At 51.3% G+C, this 23,525-nt stretch overlaps 1 protein-coding gene across 2 annotated transcripts in view; it reads right to left on the bottom strand.

Annotated features, from left to right (window-relative positions):
• GLTPD2 (glycolipid transfer protein domain containing 2) overlaps positions 1–23,525 on the bottom strand; it is a 95,144-nt gene that overhangs the window by 36,177 nt on the left and 35,442 nt on the right. Inside the window, exon 2 of one of the 2 annotated variants that reach the window (XM_078668529.1) lies at positions 524–615. In XM_078668529.1, coding sequence (XP_078524655.1) covers positions 524–615 — 92 coding nt within the window. Of the gene's footprint in view, positions 1–523; positions 619–23,525 lie in introns of both variants that reach the window. The other variant, XM_078668528.1, reaches the window with a different exon arrangement.

Below are 23,525 nucleotides of genomic sequence, written 5' to 3'. Positions count from 1 at the left end.
CTATTACAACGCAGGTTTTACAACAAAAACCATTACAACGCATTGCGCGGGGGGGCGCTCTAGGATAGGGAATAGATTTAATTTACTATCCAACACCTTCCCTAGTGTCCACGGGGACTGGAGTTGGAATAGTAAATTAAACTATTCACTATCCAGCACCCCAAAGCGCTATGCGTTGTAATGGTATGCGTTGTAAAAACTGCGTTGTAACGGCATGCGTGGTAAAAGCATGCGTTGTAACATCATACATCCGGTAGGCGAGACCTCAAAATGTGAATGCTACAGTAACAGATCAATGGATGAAGATGGGCCTCAAAGCCACTATAAGTAAGTATATTATACATACACACTTAGTAAAAATCAAAAGGTGTGGCTAACGCCAGATATTATAGTGAAAGGGTGTAATGAAGCCTTGTCACTCAAAGTGAGACTCGTCTGGCCCTGCTCTCTCTTCCTCCAGGATGGGGCCGACACTGTCCAACGAAGGCTTCGGGGGGGGGGGTCAGTGACTGAGGGTTCTTACCGCAGCCTTCGCCTCCGCCAGCGACACCTCGTTCTCCGCCAGGTCCTCTGCGCACGGCTTCCCATCCTCCACACACTCCGAGAGGTGGACCTCTGCTGTTCGAAAGAAAAACGAAACTCCTCAGAAATCATGGGTTATGCGCTATTTCTAAAACCTGACTTTTTAAAGTTAGGGCTCCGTCTGACTCACCCGGGCCCCGCCTCCCTCCTGCCCAGTATCGCCCCACTGCCCCCCCAGTGCTGGGCCCAGCTCGCTCCTGCCCAGTATCGTCCCACTGCCCCTTAGTGGCAGTGCTAGGCCCCGCCTCAGCTCTGATGAACCCAGCCCCCTGCAGCCCTGGTGCACATGCACTGGCGAATATGTCTCTTTACAACGAGAGTCATAACATTGCGTGCTTTTACAACGTGGTTGTTACAACAACCGCGTTGTTACAACCCAGTACCATTACAACGCAAGTCGTTACAACAACTTGCTCTAGATAGCGTGCTGGACTTAGGAACAGTATAATTTACTTTTCCAACTCCAGTGTGTGCAACAGTAGAGAAGGTGTTGGAATAGTAAATTATACTATTCCTTAGTTTAGAGCGCCATCTAGAGCAAGTCACTGTAATGACTTGCGTTGTAAAGGTATTGCAGTGTAATGACCGCGCTGTAAAGGTTGTTTCCGGCACTGGCTACAGACCCATCTTCTGTTCTAGGCCAGAGTTTTGCAAGTTCAGAAATTTAAGTTCAGAAATTTATATAGCGCACTACTCACCCAGAGGGTCTCAAGGCGCTTGGGGGAGGGGGGTGCATTTACTTATCGAATATCCAAGTTTTTAGTAGTTTTCTGAAATAGAGGTGGTTCTGTGTAAGGCGGAGGTGAGTGGGGAGAGAATTCCAGGTCTTGGCCGCTAGGTAGGAGAAGGATCTGCCTCCCATGGTGGATTTACGGATGCGTGGGATAGCGGCGAGGGCTTGATTGGATGATCGTAGTTGGCGGGTGGAGGTGTAGAAGGTTAGTCGTGTGTTGAGGCATTCTGGTCCGAGGTCGTAGAGGGCTTGGTGTGCGTGGGTGAGGAGACGAAACGTTATTCTCTTGTTGACGGGGAGCCAGTGGAGGTCTTTCAGGTGACCGGAAATGTGAACTTGACGAGGAATGTCCAGTATGAGTCTGGCTGAGGCATTTTGGATGCGTTGGAGTTTTTTCTGTAGTTTGGCTGTGGTTCCGGCGTAAAGGGTGTTTCCGTAGTCTAGACGGCTGGTGACCAGGGCGTGGGTGACCGTCTTTCTTGTGTCGGTGGGGATCCAATGGAAGACTTTTTTGAGCATGCGTAGGATGTTGAAGCAGGACGATGAGACGGCGTTGACTTGTCTGGACATCGAGAGAGAGGAGTCTAGGATGAAGCCTAGGTTGCGTGCGTGATCCGTAGGTGTGGGTGCGGTTCCCAGGGCAGGTGGCCACCAAGAGTTGTCCCAGGCAGAGGGGGATGAACCCAAGAGGAGGACTTCCGTTTTGTCTGAGTTCAGTTTTAAACGGCTGTTCTTCATCCACTCGGCTACATCTTTCATTCCTTCGTGTAGGTTGGTTTTGGCGGTGTTTGGGTCTTTGGTGAGAGAGAGGATCAGCTGGGTGTCGTCTGCGTAGGAGATGATGTTGAGGTTGTATTGGCGTGCGATGGATGCGAGGGGACTCATGTATACGTTGAAGAGGGTGGGACTGAGTGAAGATCCTTGGGGTACGCCGCAGATGACTTCGGTGGCCTCTGATCTAAAAGGGGGGAGGCGGACTCTCTGGGTTCTTCCGGCGAGGAACGAGATGATCCATTCCAGTGCTTTTCCTTGTATTCCGACGTTGCTGAGGCGTTGTATAAGGGTGCTGTGACAGACTGTGTCGAAGACTGCGGAGAGGTCCAGTAGGATGAGGGCAGCTGTTTCTCCGTTGTCCAGTAGTGTTCGAATGTCGTCTATTGCTGCGATGAGGGCGGTCTCGGTGCTGTGTTTGGTTCGGAAACCGGATTGTGAGGGGTCAAGGGATTTGTTGGATTCAAGGAAGGCGGCGAGTTGACTGTTGACGGCTTTCTCTATGACTTTGGCGGGGAACGGGAGGAGTGAGATGGGGCGGTAGTTCTTAAGTTCAGTGGGGTCTGCTGTGGGTTTCTTTAGAAGGGCGCTAAGTTTGGCATGTTTCCAGTTTTCCGGGAAGGTAGCGGAGTTGAAGGAGCAGTTGATGACATCGCGGAGATGGGGTGCGATGATGGAGTCTGCTTTGTTGAAAATGTGGTGGGGGCAAGGGTCGGTTGGCGATCCTGAGTGGATGGAGTTCATCAGGCGGATGGTGTCTTTGGTGGTGATTGTGTTCCAGGCGTAGAGGTTGTTAGAGTGCGGTTTTGGTTCGGGGGTGGGTGAAGTGGGCTGGTCTTCGGATTGGTTTATGAAGCTGTTATGTATGTCTGCGATTTGTTGTAGAAGAATGAGGATAGAGAGTCGCAGAGGTCTTGGGAGGGAGTGATGTCGTTAGTGCCTGCGGAGGGGTTAGTGAATTCTTTGACGATGTTGAATAGTTCCTTGCTGTTGTGGGCGTTGTTGTCGAGTCGATCCTTGAATGCTGATTTCTTGGTGGATCGGATGAGTTGGTGGTGTTTGCGGGTGGCGTTCTTGAAGTTGGCCAGGTTGTCAGTGGTTGGGTTTTTTCTCCAGGTTTTCTCAAGGGTACGACAGAGCTTCTTGGAATTCTTGAGGTCGTCATTGAACCAGGGGGCTTTTTTGCTACCTTGCTTGATTTGATGGTTTTTCAAGGGTGCTAGTTCGTCAATGCTGTGGGTGATCCATTGAGTGAGGTTGGTGGCTGCTTGGTTTGGGTCCGATGATTTGGCGGGAGGGTTTTGGTGAAGCGATGTGAGGAGCTGGTCGGTAGTGATTTTTACCAGTTCCTTCGGGGAATAGGTTGTGGGGGGTTGTGGGACGAGGTCTTTTTGTAGGTGAAGTGAACGCAGTTGTGGTCCGTCCAATGGAGAGTAGTAGTGTGATCGAAGGAGATGTGCTTGCTGGAGGTGAAGATTGGGTCGAGCTTGTGTCCGGCAAGGTGGGTGGGGGTGTCAACAAGTTGTTTGAGTCCGAGATTGGCCAGGTTGTCTAGAAGGTTGGTGGTATTGCAGTTGTTCTTCTTTTCACGGTGGAAGTTCAGGTCTCCCAGTAGAATGTAGTTTGCATGAACATTAAGCCTGACCCCCGCCACCCCACCTCACCCAATTCTTCCTAAACCAGCTCTTCTCTGCCTCTCAAGGCAGGGCTGGCTATAGCCCCCTTCTCCATGGATATCCTCGCTGCCACCCCCAACAGTGCCCCTCGTCTCTCCATAGCCCTTCTCTCACATGCATTTCATTTGTTTTATAGCACCTCTCATACCAGTGTAGGGTGTCGGAGCACTTTACATCACACACACACATTGTATAGAGACGATAATTCATATGTGTATAAACCAGTCTATAGGAAATGTTACAGAAGACATTGAGGATTAGAAAGTGTAGGAATCACACGTCACTCATACTAGTAGGCAGATATTTTAAGAGTGTTTGGTCTAGAGAGGCACATAGTTAGGATTTAAAACGCCCACAGTGGTTGGCTTTGCTAATAAGAATGTATTTCTACCCAAACAAACCCTTTTAAGCAGCATTGGGATAATGAAAGACCGGGTAGAAATATCATTCTAATCCATGCCGTGCAGTTTGCACGCAGCTCTTTGATGACAGTTCATAGGTCACTGTGCTATATTAGATCTGTAACTTATGAAGTCAAATCAATTTCTATGACAAAAGAAGTAACCCACTGAGCTATCCACATAAAATACAGTCTGTGATCTGTACTGCACACGTTCTTTGCAGCAACCATATCACTGTAAGATGAGTCAGACCTGCTACTAGACAAACTTAAATCTCTCTTCAGCATTAATCACCGCTTTATCTTTTTTTTATTTTTTATTGTAGCCTCAAAAGTGCTGGGTACACAAGGAGCTCTGGAGCAGGGGTGTTTAAACCCGAGTTATTTTTACCCACCCCAGGTCAGTGCTGTAGTATGGCAGGGTACTGGGCCTGCCTTAGTGCCTGGTCGCTTGCGCAGGGGTGGCAGCGCGCAGCGAGAGCCAGTGACACACACACTTAGTGCCAGTCGGAAGTGACGTGCTCGAGCGCACGCCTTCCATTTATTCAGCCCGCAGGCCACGCCTGGCCTGCGGATGTAGGGTTGCGTGCAACGTGCATCCACTAGAGTGCTAACAGCACTACATCTCTATCCAACTACATAAACTTTTGTAAAACGTCCAGCCCATAAATGTCCATCACATTACAACAGCTCGTAATAAATTGCTCTGTACTTGCGTGTCCCTTGGATGACGACTTCAGGGTCTCAGCTGACAGGCATAGTCTTTTAGTCTCTGACTTGGGGGTGGATTGGGCCTTAGATTGTACCGCGGGGTGTGATGTGGCCCTTGCTCTCGGCTCCGAGATGGATTCCTGATGGGTGTGGGCGTGGTTGATGGTTCACCTTCAGACTCCGACACTGGTCCTCGGGTGTCAGCTGATGGGTTGTCTCCACCTTCTTGTGTCGCGGCTCGGGCGGCTCATTGACTCCATCCGCGTCTTCTGGGTTCGTTCTTGGCCCAGGAGGAACTACTTTAAACCACGAGGTGTTCCTTGATACTTCCTCCCCCTCTCTTCTGGCGGTTATCATGGTCCCTTTCGTGGCCGTCACAGTCCACGGGCCTGGTTCGTAGAACGTCTGGAACTTTCCTCCAGGGCGCCTGTTCCTGATGACTACCCGATCCCCTCGGCACAGTCGTCGTGGTGTTGCTCTACGTCGCTGGCTCGCCCGCTGATTATTTTGGCGTCGACGTCCTTGAGTCTCCCTCATGTTATCCGTGAATGGTGCTGGCTCCGGAGCTGTAGGAAGGAGGTCTCGACGTCGGCCCTGGAACATGAGGGACCACGGGCTCTTCTGGGTGGTGCAGTGGGGAGTTCCCCGATATTCTCTTAGAAATTCATGTAGCCTTTGTTCAGGGTCGGCCTCTTCTACCACCGCTATCCTAAACATTTTGTTCAAGGTCCGCATAAATCTTTCTGCCTCCCCGTTGGCTTGCGGCCATTGGGGTGTGATGCGCCGGTGGATAATCCCTCTGATTTTCAAGAATGTGGCGAATTCCGCTCCCTGGAACGGTGGACCGTCGTCGCTTTTTATCTCCTCAGGGTAGCCAAACATGGAGAATAGTCTTTCTAGCGCCGGTCCCACATGTGTGAATGCCGTGGATGGCACCCTCTCAACTATGGGGTACTTGGAGTACGAGTCAATAGCTACCAAGGTGTGTCCCTCTCCCGGGAAGCTCCCGAAGTCCAAGCTGATTTTGGTCCAGGGGGTCGTGCAGGCTTCCTCGGTAATTATCGGGGCTGGCCTTTCTGGATCGCTCGTCAGTTGGCACGACAGGCAGCTTTTCACGTAGTCCTCCACCATCGTTTCCAGTTCAGGGAACCACACCTTCTCACGCATGCGTGCCTTCATTTTTGTGGAGCCCTGGTGGCCGCCATGAGCCAGTTGGGTGGCTCGGTGCCTGAGGCGTTTTGGTATCACTAGGCGTGTCCCTCTCAACAGCACCCCTTCCTCCGTGGCGCTGAGTTCGTGTCGGACGTGCCAGAACTTCGTGAGGGCCTCCTTGTCCGATGCTGTCCACGTGTCAGGCGGGTGTAGGTAGTTAGTCCAGGATCCTTCCTGTACGGCTTGTAACGACCGCATGTATGGGTTGTCATCCACTGTCGCCTCCATGATCTCCTCGATGGTCATGCATTGAGGGCAGGACGTGAGTGCTACCCACTGGGCAAACTCCTCGCAGTCATCATCAACAGGCACTGGTTCTTGAGGTAGCGGGTGGCGCGACAGGTAGTCCGCCGGGTTTTTGGCTCCCGGTCTGTACACCACTTCCATGCTGTACACTTGAAGCTGGATCACCCACCTCTCAATGCGTGGTGGTGGGTGGGGGGCAGTGCCCTTGAAGAGAGGCACCAGGGGCTGATGATCGGTTACCATCACAAACGAGTGTCCCTGTAGGTAGAGGTGAAAATGGCTGCAGGCCCACTTGATTGCCAGGGCCTCCCGCTCAATTTGAGCATACCTGGTTTCGGTCGGGGTCAACGCCTTACTGGCAAAAGCCAAAGCCGTCCATTGTCCAGGCTCGTGTTCTTGGGTCAGAACTGCCCCTAGGCCTACCGGACTGGCGTCGACAATTACTTCGGTCCGCTTGGCGGGGTCAAAGTATGATAGTGTTGCATTTTCAAGGAGAGCGTCCCTTATCCCTTGGAAGGCTTCATTTTCTTTCGTGCCCCATTGCCACTTGGCGTCCGTTTTCGTTAGTGCTCGGAGGGGTTCACTGCGGGTTGCCAGGCCTGGTATGAACCGGCCACAGTACGTGGCCATCCCGAGGAAGCTCCCCACCTCCGTTGGTGATTTCAGCGCAGGGGCATCCTTTATGGACTTGGATTTTCTGGGGTCAATTTGAACTCCTTCTTGGTTAAAAACGTAACCAAGGAACTCAATGGAGGATTGAAAGAATTGACATTTGTCTCTGTGGAGTGTTGCTCCGTATGTGCTCAGTCTCTTCGAGACGTCTTGCAGATGTTTGTAATGGTCAGACGTGGTGGCAGAATGAATTAAAATGTCATCGCTGACATTAATTACCCCCGGCAGCCCAGACAATAGCTCCCTGATGGTATTCTGGAATACCTCCGCTGCCGATGATATTCCGAAGTTGAGGCGTTTATATCGCCGGAGACCAAGGTGGGTACTGAATGTCGTGATGAAGCGGCTTTCCTCGGCGAGGGGCAGTTGATGGTATCCTGCATTGAGATCAATTTTTGAGAACAATCTCGAACCATTCACGTCGGCCACTATGTCGTCCATGGTGGGCGTCAAATGTCTTTCTCTTCTGATAGCGGTGTTCGGCAGCCGCATATCGATGCATAGGCGGATCTCGCCTGGTTGCTTCTCAACTATGACCATGGGGGAAACCCATGGGGTGGGTCCTGTTACTTTTTCGATAACTCCCAGATTCTCGAGTTTCTCAAGTTCTTTTTCAACTAACGGCCGAAGGTGGAATGGTATCCTCCTGTGGCGCAGGGCAGTGGGAGAGATGGACTTGTCGATGTGGAGTTTGATGGGGTCGCACTTGATGCATCCTAGTCCTTTAAACAGTTCAGGGAAGCGCTCCAGCAGTTCATCCACTTGATGAGCTCTGATACGGTTAGCAAACGCGATCAGTTTGAGGTCCTCCGCAGTGTGGCTGCTTAGCAAGGTATCGGCTTCCCTGTCAATTATGTGTACCGTCGCTGTTACTTCTGCCTCATCTGCCCAGATAGGTATCACAATCTTCCCTTTTAGAGGTAGTGGGGAGTCCGCTCCATAGGCGAAAATTCTTGTTTTTGAGTGCAGAACTTCGGGCCGGGGGCGTAGCTTGTTAAATTGTTGCAACCCCATGACGTTGACAGTGGCGCCAGTGTCGATGATGGCTTTTACCTCATTCTCCCCCATGCGTACCACACATGTCGGTTGTGGCCGTCGCCTCTGCTTCAGCTCCCGGGCAAACGAGATCACATATGCTTCCTCGTACTCCGAGTCCGAATCATCGTAGACTGTGGGTAGGTGTTTTTCAGCCCTCTCCGTGGGTGGGTCTGTTAGCGATAGCTGGCGGACGGCTTTTGTGGGCGTCCATTGCTTCTTGGGGCTCCTGGAGTGGTTCTTCCTGCGACAGACTGACGCAAAATGATTTGGGATGCCGCAGGTTTGTCCTTGAGCTGGGCAGTCCTTGGCCGCATGGGGTTCATGCCCACAGTATCCGCAGCGGGCTTGAGGCGGGTCCCTCCGGTATCCCTTTTGTGCTTGGCCACGTGTCCGCGGTCGTACCGCGTCGGCACGTTCAACTTTGATGGGCTCGGTTTTGGCGGGAGTTTTGTGCAGGGCCTGTTCCATGGCCGTCGCTCTGGCATCCGAGAGTTCATGGGCTCTGGCTAGGATGAGGATATCTTCCAGGGAGATCCCCGGTTTTCGCAGGATGTGGCCCCTTAGCGTTTTATCTCGGCACCCCTGGATTAGCTGGCGTCGTATGGCCCTTGGCTGGTCCTCGTCGGTGGAACTGGCCAGCTCCCTCACTCGAGTGTGAAATTGGTCCATGGATTCCCCATCCCGCTGGCGGGCTTGTCCTAACTTGAAGACTTCAAAGTCTATGTTTAATTGGGGGTCGAAATGGTTGTTGAGGGCGGTGACTGCGGCAGCGTAGGTGGTCGCTGCACCCGGGTTAGGGAGGTGTTTGAAAAGTCTGAAAACCTCGTCACCCGCGTAGTGGAGGAGTAGGGATCTTTTCACTGCGTCATCCGTTTCCCTGGTAACCACGAAATAGTTCTCTAATCTTTCCAGCCAAATTTTCCATCGGGGCGAGGCCGTGGACGGGTCACTTGCCTCACTGAATGGTGGTAGCACTCCTGCAGCCGCGTGCTGGAATGGAATGTTAATGATGGGTGCCACAGCATCACCATCCCCCATGGCGGTGACTCCCAAGAGCAAGTGTGGAAGAAGTACCTGTGCGGAGCTGAGGCAGTGAACGTCTTTCAGCAGTCCGTCGCTCCGTTCGTCCTCCTGTCGCTGTGCTTGCCGCCAAAACTGCGTGTCTCGAGGCTGCCCCGTGAGTGCTCAATTCCAGGCCACCAGCGTCTGCTGTGTCCACTTCGGGTGAAGCCAGGCCTCCCCAGGCCTTTGCAGGCCAGAAGAACGAAATGCACAGAGCCAGTGGCAGTCCAGGCGGTATCACACCGATCCTCACCCCAGATGCGTGAGAAATAGCAGGGTTCGGCGATCTCGCGTACCACGCGAGATGCGTGGCAACTGGCACCTGGTCGCAGCGGGAGACACAGCAATGCAGCGGTGGGCAGTGGCTGCATACGCCTTCACCACAGGGCAACAGGGTAGACGGCAGGAACCTTCCAGCAGGTGGGGGGGGTCGACGAGGAGGAGCACGCCGGCTCCTGGGAAACCGATGGGACCGCCAGGTCACACGCGGTGTGCACCGCGGGAGCGAGCAGAGCGCTCCGATAGGGCAGAGGTGTACAGGCGAGGGTTGGGCCCCCTCCGCTCGTCGCCAATGAAGTATGGCAGGGTACTGGGCCTGCCTTAGTGCCTGGTCACTTGCGCAGGGGTGGCAGCGCGCAGCGAGAGCCAGTGACACACACACTTAGTGCCAGTCGGAAGTGACGTGCTCGAGCGCACGCCTTCCATTTATTCAGCCCCGCAGGCCACGCCTGGCCTGCGGATGTAGGGGTGCGTGCAACGTGCATCCACTAGAGTGCTAACAGCACTACAAGTGCCACAAGCCTAAATTCGGCACTGTCTCAAAGCAGTTAGAGCCCCAACAGTGAGCTTCGATAAAGTACCCCACTCCTGACCCCCCCACACCCCCTTGTATAAATCCAGAGCTCTCCAGTTCTCAGCCATTCAAAGCAACTTCATGCGGTCACGTTTGAGTGGGTGTGGCCTAACAGCAGTGGGACTTGCATGTATAGGGAGGGGGTGCGGGGCATGAACGCGCAAAATATCATAAATAATTTAAATTAAACAAAACGTACCTAATGCGACGTCCTCCTCTTCTTTGCAGGAACTGGAACCGGATGCTGGAATTTCCTTGCCCAATCCTGGCACTGCACACATTATGTGAGCAGCGTCCTGATTGGAGAGTGCGGACTCACTCGGTGCTTGAGAGCGCACTGGCGGCCTGCTTTACTGTCAACCCAGCTGTCTTAAGACAGATAGGTTGAGAAGTTTAAAGTGTGTATTTGCGGCTGGCCGTCACAAGACAGCTGGCCGAAAAGACATGCGCACTTTAAACAGTGCATTGGACAGCCCAGCCTCCTCCCTGCTGCTGTCAGTAGCAGCCCCGCCCCCGTCCTGACGCTCGGCATTTTAGTTTTCATCTCTGGGCTTTGGGGGGGGTTTTAAGTGGGGCGACGCTCCTCGGCTCCAATGGAGGAGCCGCCCCTGCCTAACTGGGAACATGAAATACTAATTCTGATCATTGGTAAGATAAGCGGGGCGCGTGCACGTGAACATCCCTTCACTTTTCACAACTCCCCTTCTTAAGCATTCTCTTTACATTAAGCATGCATGCCAACATTTAAGAAGAGGAATGTGGTGGATTAAAAACAAAATAATACAGGGAGTGAATTTCCCCCATCAACCTCTGTTGAGGCAATTTCTGGCAAGAGACAGGCGAAATAAAGCTTATTTTACTTCAAAAATTGGAATCAGGCCTGTTGGCATGTCTGTATTAAGTCACATCACGTGGTTGAGACCATCAGACATTGTGGCCTTAGTGACACAGGTTCTTGATTACTCATTTGTGTTTCTAGACCCGGCTTCCTGGGCACACGGGGCACCCAAACATTACTGTGCTCCAATCGCATCAACTAGAGTGTCCCCCCCTGGTGTCCTGGGGTCTCAGTACCAGTGGACCCAAAACTGGATAACCAAGTACTCCTCTCCAGCACTTGACTCTCTCAGGGTAGCGAAACAGAGCAGTCCAAGGCCTACTCAAGGAGGTGAGGTGGGGTTAGACATTCAGAATACAGTGCACACCGTACCACCAGCTGATAAACTTAATGTCCAGTCAGTGCTTTACTTTTTATTAAAGAAAAGTACTTTAATACACACAAGGTAATTATACTACACATAAAACTAGGATAAACAGTGAAAAACAGATGTCTCTATAACCCTCTGGGACAGAGTTCTGACCCCAAACAGTATTATAGCGCCTAGGCGCCAAGCACTATAAAAACACAGTTAACATGAAAACACACAATTAGCATTGCATCTTACAGACCATGTTGCATAGGGCTGCTCTCATTTGCTCGAGGCTTTTTAAAAAAAAATATTTTTATTGCATTTTTTTTTTTTAAACTCAACATTACAGTCATGTAATAAGCAGTACATATACCTCTACGCCCACGCCCACCCACCCCAAAGTTATAGATCTCTGTCACAAAACGTAACACACTGGTTCAAACGTCCACAAATTCAAAGTACAAGTATCTCGTTGTGTCCCACCCGGGATATTCCGGGAGGTGGTCTTGTGACCGAGTAGCCAGGTATTTAATTCCCCACCCTCATAACCCCCCATCTAATCCATGGTAGTGTCGCCACTTGGTCCAGACCCTATGGAATTTCTTCGGGCACCCCCTTGCTTTATACATCACTCTCTCGGCTGCCATGTAGAGGTCCAACCCTCTTCTCCATTCCTCCAATCCTGGCGACTCCGGTGACCCCCAGTATTTCACTATATCTCTCTTCGCTATCACTAGCGCCAGCACCAGGAAGATGAGGAGAGGACGCGGTAAATCCACGTCATTGGTCATACCCAACAATGCCAGCTTGGGTTCTTGTTGGAGCGGGACCTCCAGAACCTCTCCCAATTCTGTGAAGATATGTGTCCAGTAAGTCTGTATCGTGTCGCATGTCCATATAGTGTGATAGAAGTCTCCCTCATCTCGGCAGCATCTAAGGCATTTCGTGTCCTCTATTTTCCCCATTCTATGGAGTCGCACCCTATCATAGTAGGTTCTGTGTAGCACATTAAATTGAATAAGGCGTAGTCTGGACTTAATTGCTACCTCCCGAGGATGCATTAGCACTATGTCCCAATCAAGGTCATCCATATCACCGACCTCCGCTTCCCATGTCTGTCTAAGCTTTGCCAGGTCACCTCGCATGTTGTTAGTTAAGGTTTTATATGTGAGAGAGACCGCCTTCCCCTGGATCTGTTCCTGGAGGAGTCGGCCCTCCAGTGGTGCATACTCCGGGATGTCGCGTAGCTGGATATTCTGGGCCTGCCAAGCATGTCTCAGTTGCGTGTATTTAAAGAGCTGTGTGTGATGAAGTCCAAACTCAGTCTTTAGAGCCAAAAAGGATTTCAGTTCCCCCTTGGCAATCACGTCCCCTATTGTGGAAATTCCTATGTCATCCCATCCTCTGAAGCCTCGTAATTTATTTAGCTCTGGCAACCATTTACAATGCCATAGCGGAGTCTGCCGGGTGGGCTTCCTATCCCATCCCATGCGTTTTGCGGCCTTAGTCCAGGCAAGTAGCGTAATAGTCGTCGCTGAGAGGAGCGGTTCCCGTCTAGTACCCCCATAAAAAGATAACATAGGAAGTTTTGTGATGACATCTTAAGCCTTTCCAGGGCATAAGTGGGGTGGTCTGCCAGTGCATGTAGCCAATCATTAATCGGTATCATGTGTTCCGCCCAGTAGTAGGCCTCTAGGTAAGGGAGCGATATCCCCCCACTGTACTGGTGGCGCTGGACAGTACTCAGGGCCACTCTAGGTTGTTTACCTAGCCAGAGAAAGGTCCTCAAGTCTGCGTGTATTCTATCAATCAACGTCGCCGGGAGTGGATAGCATTCGTTCTGTAGGGCATATAGATACTTGGGTAGGGTAATCATCTTGTACATGGCTGCCCGACCTAGAAGTGTGTCCATATCCGCCGTAGAGTTCAGTATAATCCGCTCCAAGTTTTTGTGGAATGATTGTGTCTTATCTAGTGTGATGTATATCCCAAGGTATTGGAAGCCCTCGACAGTCGTCAGTAGTTACCCCGGCAGCGTCCCCCAGCGGCCTCTTCCCCCAGGGTCGAACAAGATCGATTTATGCCAATTTATTGTGTATCCTGATTGCCCACCATATTGCTTTAGTTCCCGGAAGAGCTCCGGGACAGTGGTCTCCGGTTTAGTGATATACAAGAGTACATCATCCGCATAGAGGGATATCTTTTCTTGTGCGGGGTCCATGTCAGATCTCTGAAAACCGTAGATATCCGTATTTTGACGGATCTTAGCTGCAAGTATCTCAATAGTGAGTGTAAAGGAGGGGGGACAAAGGGCAGCCCTGACGGGTCCCTCTCTGGATCTGGAATTCGCGCGATAGCCTCCCATTCACCTTCACCCTGGCTCTTGGAGCAATATAAAGGAGCTGGACCTACCTCTGGAACTTGGGCCCGAAACCAAACTTTTGCAACACCGCATTCAGAATTGGCCAATGTACCGCGTCAAAGGCTTTCTCAGCGTCAAGGGTGAGAAACCAGTGAGGTTCTTGCCTTTCCCTCACTTCCTGCAGCCAATTGTGGGTACGCCTAAGGTTCAATCTCGTTGCCCTGTCCGGTAGAAAGCCCGTTTGGTCTAGGTGTACGAGGTCTGGGATCACCGACCTCAGTCGGAGTGCCAAAATTGTCGCTAGGAGTTTCACCTCCGTGTTGAGGAGGGAAATGGGGCGGTAGGACTCACAGTACTCTCGCGGTTTACCCTCTTTATATATTGGGATGATTGTTGCCAGGGAGAGGTCTGGAGGGAGCCTCCCCTCCTGATAGGCCCCAACGAAGAGGCCCTTTAAGTGACGAACCAAAAGGTCCCCCGTACGTTTAAAAAACTCCGCCGGGTAACCGTTCGGACCCGGTGTTTTACCCGGTCGCAATCTTGCTAAGGCTCCCGATATGTCATCTACGGTAATTTCAGCCTCCAATGCCTGGAGGGCCTCAGGAGACAGCAGAGGTAGGTCCATCTGCACCATATATTGTAGAGCATCTTCACCTGTCCCTAGATCCCTGGCTGTATTAAAGAGTTCATAGTGTGTAGCAAATGTTTCAGCAATTTGTGTATCGGAGCTAACAAGCACCCCATCCGTGTTCCTAATGTGGTCCACCCATCTAGTTGCGCACTCCTTTTTGCTTAACCATGCCAGTATTTTGCCTGACTTATCCCCCACATCATAGAGGCGGTGGAGGGTGGCTAGGGATTGAGTTTTAGCATCATTAGTCACCAATTCCCTATATTGTTTCTGAGTATCAACCAAACGTCTAAGAGTTCCAGCATCTTTTGAACTCTGGTATTCCCTCTCTAGGCCCAGGATAGTCTGTTCCAGTGTAGTGACCTCTGCCTGGAGTTTTCTCCTTCCCTCCCCCAGTCTAGTTTGTATTCTATCTCGCAGTTCCGGTTTCAGGGCTTCCCAGAAGGTGACCCTCAATTCTACTGTCCCCTCGTTCACAGCGACATAGACCTTAATATCTGCTCTCAGGCCTCTCAGGATATCCGCGTTTTGAATATCCCAGGCTGCGAGTCGCCAGGAGGTCCCCCCAGTTCCCCCGGGTTTGTCCCACCCTTACCATCAGTGGGGAGTGGTCGGAGATGCCTCTCGCATTGTAATCTGCAGTGTCATCCACCGTCAGGTACTGCCTGGACATGAATATGTAGTCTAGTCTCGAGAATACCTTATGTGCCCCCGAGTAGTATGAGTAGGCCAACTGAGTGGGGTACAACCATCACCAGACATCCGTGAGCCCGATATTGGCAATCTGTTGGGATAGGGCGGTCTGAGTCCCCCCTCTAGCCACTGTCCCTGACCTGTCTTGCTCTCTGTCCATTACGTCATTGAAATCTCCGCCTAAGATTTGGATGGTGTCAGCCGTGTCCAGGAGTATGTGAGCAAGAGACTTGAGCGTATTTGCCTGCAACTTGGGTGGTGCATATACTGAAATGATCGTGTATGTACGTCTGTTCCATGTCCCCTGGACCCCAGCATAGGATCTATCCAGGTGCGTGTAGTACAGAATGGTGTAGTTTTCTTTATAATGACAGCCACCCCTCTTGAATCAGTCGTGTAGCCCGCATGATCCAGGAGTTTGTGGCGACCTCTAGCTATAAAGATGCCGTTAGTGCCCTTGAGGTGGGTCTCCTGCAGTAGGGCTATATCCGGGTCTAGTCTCTTAAGGTATGAGTTCACCAGGTCTCTTTTAATTTTAGATCCCAGCCCGTTCACATTCCACGACAGGACACCAACCCGGGAAACATCACTTACAACGCAACTTTTACCACACGATGCTTTTACATCGCAACTTTTACAACGCAAACCATTACAACGCATTGCGCTGGGGGGGCGCTCTAGAATAGGGAATAGTTTTAATTTACTATCCAACGCCTTCCCTACTATCCACAGGGACTGGAGTTGGAATAGTAAATTAAACTATTCACTATCCAGCACCCCAAAGCGCTATGCGTTGTAAAGGCATGCGTTGTAAAACTTGCGATGTAAAAGCATGCGTGGTAAAAGCATGCGTTGTAATGTCATACATCCCACAACCCCCCTATAGCATGCCAGTGGCGCAGCTACATCACCTGCCATTCGAGTGGTGGATAGTTCAGTGTGATCAGTCTCAGGTGTAGATGTATTGTGTGGAGCACTGAGGCATATGACTGCAATATTCTGACTGTTTCCCCTTCTTCCCCGCCCAACCTCCCCAACTGAACTGTGCAACAACCCGCAACCCCCCCCCGCCCCCACCCCACCTTTCCCCCCTTCCGTTCCATCAGTATAACAGATAACCAACTGAACTTTCAGGTGGTGAAGGTCTGTCGCCCTCCCAATAAAGTACCCCAACTAAGCTATCTTCAAGGTTCTATCTGATCAACCCAGGGGGCTCTCTGTAACCTGACTATCAAATGAGTGAAAGTATAGAGCTCCCCATATAAAGCCAACTGACATAAAAACCCAAGAAGCCAACAATAGTAGGACTAGTCTAAGCAAAGGGGGTAAGAGGTTGTGACTTGCGTGCCCCCGTGGCGATGTGCTGCTAGTCCTGATATCAGTTCCATGCTTCATCAGGATTGTGAGTCTTGCGTCTCAGTGTCCGGTTCCTCTGGCGTACCAGACGCTCCCCGTTCCAGCTCTCAGATTGCTGTGACTAGAGGATGCAAGGATTGTTCCGTCTGTTCTCCACCATCCGATGTGTGGCCACCCATATCATCATCTGCCTCCGATTCAGTGTGATTCACCAGGCAGTTGAACCTGGAACCCGGTGGTGCAGTTTTCTCCGCTAACGTTGTTGGGTTTTCCCCCCCACGCCCTGGCCCGGAGGGATCAGGGTACGGGGTCGTATGCGAGTACCTTCTGGACCTCGGTATCTGGGACCTCTGAGTCTTAGGAGGGCTTTTCCGGAAACTGGCGGCCGCCATTTCAGATCGAATCCTGCGTCCCTCTTCTTCGGCTTCGCGTAGGAGCGGGTGTTCTTCCAGCCAGTGCCAGGCCTCCTCCGGCCGATTGAAGAAGTGAGTTTTGCCTTTGAAAATTACTTTCAGTTTCGCCAGGAGGAGCAGCATGTATGATATGTGGAGATCCCGTAATTCATTTGCTAGAGCCTTGATACTATTCTTTGGGTTGAAAGGATATAGTTTCAGCATATGATGTGAAGTCAGAGGTTCTTGATCATCCCCATAAACTCCACCCAAAGCAACAGAAGTGCCCCCCCGTCGTGAGTGAGGACACCACTCTAGTGGTGTCAGTGATCTGACCACTGGTGCCTGATGTCTTAGCACAGTTTACTGGAGTCTCGCTAGTCCAGTAGCCTCTGGCTAGCTGTAGGAGGGTAGTGGCTGGGCCGAGTGCCAGTTCACCCTGATACCCTCAGAGATCACAAAAAGAAAGGTGGGGGCCTGTATGACAGGACACTCTTCACCAGCTACAGATTGTAACTGGAAGTACCACACAGGCTTCCACAGCACAGGGGAGGGGTCTGGGCAAAGCGATCGCACCTTCAAGGACTGCGATCAAGCTTTCCCGTCTCCCTCTATCTCCGTTGATGTGCTGCAAGCTTCCTTATCTTGAGCAGGTGTCTGCAATTTCCTTGTTCAAAGTACCAGCTCTGCCAGCCTCACAGGAACAGCTGGTTCTCTGAGTGAGGCTGCTGGCCTATGCTCTTGCTCCTAGCCGAACTGGCACATTCCTTTGCAGCAGAATCCTTCAGTCATATCGTCCTCAAGTTCCAGATGCGGTAACAAAGCTTCTTATCTGGAGAAGGTGGAGAAGTGTGGCTCACTGCTTAGAGCGGCAGTCCCTGGTGTAGAGGCCTGGCCCGGGACCAGGGTTCAAATCCCGCCTTGGCTGATCTCGGTGATCTTGGCGGTTCTTGGGCTCATAATTCCTCGGACCTGATTTCTCACCTCGGTGCCTACTCTGAGCACGAGTCCCACGCTGCAACTCTGGGCAATAGCTTGCTTAGTCTCCACAACGGCCCCCTACAGCGCTGGGGATGCCTGGTTGCACCCCGGGATGCCCAGGAGTGGACATTTCACGGGGAAAAGCCAGGATGGGTTCCCTAGCGGTATGAGTACAGCGCCAGGACACTCCTGAGTATCAGTGCGCTCTATAAATACGCCTACATTTACATTTACTTATCTGACCGTGGATAGCGGCTGGCTTCCTTGGACAGACCTGGTGTGAGCTGCCTCTTCAGAATCATAGACCAGTCATGAACAACAGCTGACTGCTAAGGTCCGACTTTTATCACCTCTTATTGACAGGCTGATCCAATCAGAGGGTTTGCTACTTGTGAGTCCTGGGTGCCCCTCCAATCAAAAGGCAAGTTTAATAGCACGTCCACTGCATGTCCAAAGCACGACTTACTGTCTTCCCTCGTACCAGCTTGGGCTTTCCCCAGAGAGGAATTTTAATTGACTCCAGACCAGGGGGGCCTTACCATCTCCCAACAGAAAGGGCCCCTCCAAGCAGGGTCAGTGCAGCTAAACACAGATAAGGGCAAGCGTCTACCCCCAGTCCACCAAGCCTGTTGAAGAAATTGGGATGGGCACGGGGGTGCTAGAACAGCTCACATTACACACATTACACACACTGGCTGCACTCACGATCCTTCCCCAGTGCAACCACGAGCTCCCAAACTCATGTCAGGTAGACAAAGGCAACAAAACCCCAGGCAAGGAAGACTTCACAGACTCGATCAGAAGGGTGGTTACTCATCCACCCTTGTAAGAATACATGAATACCTGAATATACATGAATACAAACTGTGGAGAGAGGGCTGTAGCCACACTCTGTGACATAGGGGTGCACTATGCATGCCCCCTTGACCTCAGAGCCCAGCTCTCGGGTCTCAATCCAGGTAAACAGGGAGACCCTCAGTAGACATGTATGATTGCCATGCTCACTGAGGTAGGGATCGAGAAACCATACAGTAACTTTTGAGTGACCTGCCTGGAGATCAGCATAAGGCAGGGGGAGCACTCTCTCCAGAGACATGCAGAAGACTTCCGTCCCAACATAGTCCCCCCAGAGCACAATGGCCAGTACTTACTCCCTAGTGGGAGAAGACCAATTGTGGCTGGAAAGTCCATCTGCATTACCGTGCTGTGAGCCTGCTTTATGTAACACAGTGAAATCTAGTTCCTGCAGAGATATGGACCACCTGAGCAACTTTGGGTTCTCCCCTTCATTGCCATGAGCCACTTGAGGGGCTTGTGATCTGTCTGAACCACAAACCTTGCACCAAACAAGTAAGGCCTGAATCTTCGAAGGGCCCACACTATGGCAAATCATTCTGTTTAAACAGCCGACCAGCTGTGCTCCCTGGGGAGTAGTCATGCTCCCTTCCCTTCTCATTGAGCTGGACAAGAACTGCCCCAACTCCCTTGTCTGAAGCATCTGTCTGCACAATGAAGGTCTGACTGTAATCAGGGGCCTTCAGCACAGGTGAATTGCATAGTGTGGCCTTCAGTTCAACAAAGGACTTCTGACACTCTTCTGTCCAGATCACCTTCCTGGGCTGCATCTTAGAGGTCTGGGCTTTCAATGGAGCAGCGATGGTCCCATAGTTTGCTACAAAGTTCCGATAGTAACCAGTCAGGCCCTAAAAACCCTTACCTTGGTCTGGGCAGTGGGAATCTCCCAGTCCAACACGGTCTGGACTTTGACCGTCAGGGCGCAAAACTTCCCATTACCCACCTGATGCCCAAGGTAAACAAAAGAGGACTGCCCAACTTTACACTTGTTTGCCTTGATGGTCAGTTTGGCCCCCTGCATCCTCACCAACACCTGCTCCAGGTGTGCCATGTGGCCTGACAACACATGGTTGACTGGGCCCTGGAAACTGGCGGGAGCATTCTTCAACTCAAAAAGCATAACTTTAAATTGGTAGAGGCCCCCTGAGGTTGAAATGCTGTTTTCTCCTTGGCACCAGGGGTTAATACAATCTGCCAGTAACCGCTGGTTAGATCAAAAGTACTAAGGCACTTTGTGGCACCCAACCTATCCACCAGCTCGTCAGCTCGGGGAATAGGGTGGGCATCACACTCCACCTGCTGTTCAGGTGTCAGTTCAGAGACAAGTTTAACTCCCTCAACTGAACCATCCTTCTCATCACCTTGTAATAAGTCCGGGAGGGGCTCACTCTCCTCTTCCACTTCTTAAGCTCTTATAACTAGAAACAGTGTCATCCCTTTGAAGACATGCCACCCTCTCCAAGGGTACCCCTGACAGGTAGGGGCACCAAGGGTGCCTACGTCTGCCCACCAGACTTTCCACTGACCAAAAAGACCAGAAAAAACCTCTTCACCTCCTGACCAACTCCTGGCCAGTGAAACAGAGGTGCTAACCTGTCCTTTGTCTTTTTGATGCCCACTTGACCAGCAAGGGGTTCTTCATGGGCTAGGAGCAACAGAAAATTCCTGTGCACCTGAGGGACCACCAACCTTTTGCTGGCTTCTGGCTCTGGGTCAGTGGGCTCACTGTAAACGAGTCCGTCTTCCCAAGCCACCTTGTGCTTTCCGACAATTCCAGTAGAGACGAGTTCCTGAGCAGTCTTCCGTAGGCCAACAAGTGTAGGACACTCAGCCTGTGCCTCACAAAACTCCTCACGGTACGGTCCTTCTGTCACTAGCAGTTTCTGCAGCTCTGGCAGGGACCCAGACTCCACCACCATATCCGCCTCTGGATGCTCACCCTCCCCTCCAACTGGAGCAGGAGGTGCAGACACCAGGACAGATGCCTTCTCAGAATCTGCCCTTGGTGCTTGTTCTGGACGAATCCCCTCTAGTCTCTCTTTCGGTATAGTGGGCCCCACCTCACTAAGAAGTGGTTTTACAGACTCTACCCTACTGAGCACAGCTGATGAAATCCAGGCCATATACGCCTAAGGGCCTGGTTTAACCCAGATCAACCAGATTGTTCCCCAGAAATCACCCAGCGCCCTGTTTCTCTCGCACCCCCACGTTGATCATGGCCTTCTTGCCATTCACTTCTACCTCCGCTCTGGCAAGTGGGTACTCCATGTCATCACCGCTAGCTACAAGTCCATACCCCTTGGAACCAGGGATGATCTCTTCGGGTTTGAGATATTTGCATTCAACCATAGTCCTGTGGGCACCAGTATCCCTCATGGCAGGAACCTTCCTTCCATTGATACTTGCCACACTCATATACCCCGTTGAGTTCGGGTAAATATGCTTAAGGGCTTCTGGGTCGAGCTCCCAAATGTCCCTGGTGACTAAGTGAAACTCAGTTGAGCCTCCCTTTATTTCTGCCCCCACTGAAAGCACACTTGCTATCACAGGTGCCACTGGCACCACGTCCATCACTGGGCAGTCTGGCTTTAAGTGTCCTTTTCAATGACACATATTGCGTCACCTTGGGAGTGAAAAGACCCTTCCCATCGTCCTCTTCCTGGTGAAGCCCAGTTGCCCTTAGACTCCTGCCCTGAGTGAGAGCCTTGTGATCTGTTCTGGCCCTTCCCCTCTGGTTTAGGGACCGCCTGCTGGGAGTTCTTCTCCCCTTTGGGCTTGGAAAGGGGTTGTCCCTGCCCCCTGTTCACTCTGTTGGCAAGCCACTTATCTGCCAGCACTGCAAGGTTCTCAGGATCCCTCTCAGGAAGGTCAGACAGATACTGTCTGAGTGGGATAGAGCACTCCTCCCGGAGAAACTCTGCAATCATCACCTGATTTAGGGACTGGTAATGATTTTCTTCCATCCCTCTCACCCACTCATTCCAGTCTCTCACTATGTCATGGACCCAATTCTCAAAAAGGAGCTCCCTCTGCCTTCTTGTTCTCACAGAACCTCTGCAAGTACTGGGCTGGTTTCAACCCAAATCGCGCAATCAAACCATCTTTTATGCACTCATATGTCAGACTGTCTTTCTCAGACATCCTTTCAATGACTTCAGTCCCTTCCCAAGGGAGGCGACTCAGTAGTGTCACTGCTCTGAAATTACCATTAAGACCTTGAGTCTTACATGCCAGATCAGAAAAACACATCCAAGAGATAATATCAGTGCCAGCGACTTACGTGTGTATTAATCCCATTGGTACCTTGGTGGTGTTTTCCTTACCCCAGGACTTTGAAGTGGACTCACCATCCACAGAGCCTGGCCCTCTACCAGCTGCTAACTTGAGCTTCTCTTTCTCCAGGGCTATCCGCTCTTTCTCCAATTTCCTATCTTTCTTTTTCTCCTGTCTCTACTTCTCCTGCCTCTCCCTCTCCTTCTCCTTCCAAGCCCACTCTTCCTGGCTGACCCTTCTCTGCTCCTCTTCTGCCTGGCGGACGACCCTTAGGGTCTCTCTCTCAAAATCCCCTGCTTTCTCCTCTGCTAAATCTTTAGTTTCCTGGAGTTTCAGCTGGAGTTTTAGGGTCTCGGCTAGGTCAGTATCTACCAAGGAGGCGAATCCTTGAGCAGGAGAAAATTTAGCTCTAGAGATAGGGGCAGGTGAAAGTCTAGGGGCAGGTCCAGGGGATACCTTAGGGGCAAGCCTAGGGGCTCGAGTAGGGGAAGCCCGTACCGACAGACATGGCAGGTTTGTGATAACAGTGCTCTCCACCTCTTGCACTACAGTGACCTCTCCCGCAAAGCATTTTGTCATGTGGCTAATCAAGTGTTCCCTGTCCTTAGACCTTGGGACTTTCCACCCTGTCAGCACACATTCGCTTTAATTCCACTACGGTGAAGTTCTGCAGTTCAAATTCCTCTTCAATGTTATCTGCCATTTTACATGTAGCTGATTGGTATGTACTGGACTTATCAAATGGCCTCCGTGTCCACTGAGCCTGAAGTCTAGTGATCCCACCGCTGCCACCAATGTTAAACCCGGTTTCTTGGGCACTCAGGCATTACCGCGCTCCAATCGCATCAAATGGAGTGTTCCCCACTGGTGTCCTGGGGCTGCAGTACTAGTGGAGTCAAAACTGGATAACCAAGTACTCCTCTCCAGCACTTGACTCTCTCAGGATAGCGAGTCAAAACAGTCCAAGGCTTACTCAAGGAGGTGAGGTGGGCTTAGCCATTTGGAATACAGTGCACACTGTACTACCAGCTGATAAAATCAATGCCCAGTCAGTGCTTTACTTTTTATAAAAGAAATGTGCTTTAATACACACAAGACAATTATACTACACCTAAAAGAGTTCTGACCATAAACAGTATTATAGCGCCTAGACGCTAAGTACTATAAACACATAGTTAACATGCAGACACACAATTATCATTGTATATCACAGACCATGTTGCAAAGGGTTCCTCCCATTCACTAGAGCCTTGATATCAATACTTGTATTGAAATTTTATAGTTTCAGTGTATGATGTGAAGTCAAATGTTCTTGATCAGTCACATAACCCACCACCCAAAGCAACAGAAGTGCCCTCCCGTCGTGAGTGAGGACATCGCTCTAGCAGCATCAGGAATCTGTTCACAGGTTCCTAATGCCTTGGCACAGTTTAATGGAGTCCCACTAGTCCAGTAGCCACTGGCTAGCTGTAGGAGGGTGGTGGCTGGTCAGAGTGCCAGTACTCTCTGATACCCCCAGATATCACAAAGAGGAAGGTACGGGCCTTGACCACCGGACTCTATTCTCCAGCTACCGCTTGTAACTGGAAGTACCAGACAGACTTCCACAGCACAGGGGAGGGGTCTGGGCAAAGGGATCGCTCCTTCAAGGACTGGGATCAAGCTTCCCCATCTCCCTCTATCTCGGTCGATGGGCTGCAAGCTTCCTTATCTTGAGCAGGTGTCTAATTTCCTTGTTCAAGGCACCAGCTCTGCAAGCCTCACAGGAACAGCTGGTTCTCTGACTGATGCTGCTGGCCTAGGCTCTTGCTCCTCGTCAAACTGGCACATTCCTTT

This window comes from Lissotriton helveticus, chromosome 12 (assembly GCF_964261635.1).
Source record: "Lissotriton helveticus chromosome 12, aLisHel1.1, whole genome shotgun sequence".
Lineage (NCBI taxonomy): Eukaryota > Metazoa > Chordata > Amphibia > Caudata > Salamandridae > Lissotriton > Lissotriton helveticus.
The sequence above is the reverse complement of the archived record's forward strand: the minus strand, read 5'-3'. Positions and strand labels throughout refer to the sequence as shown.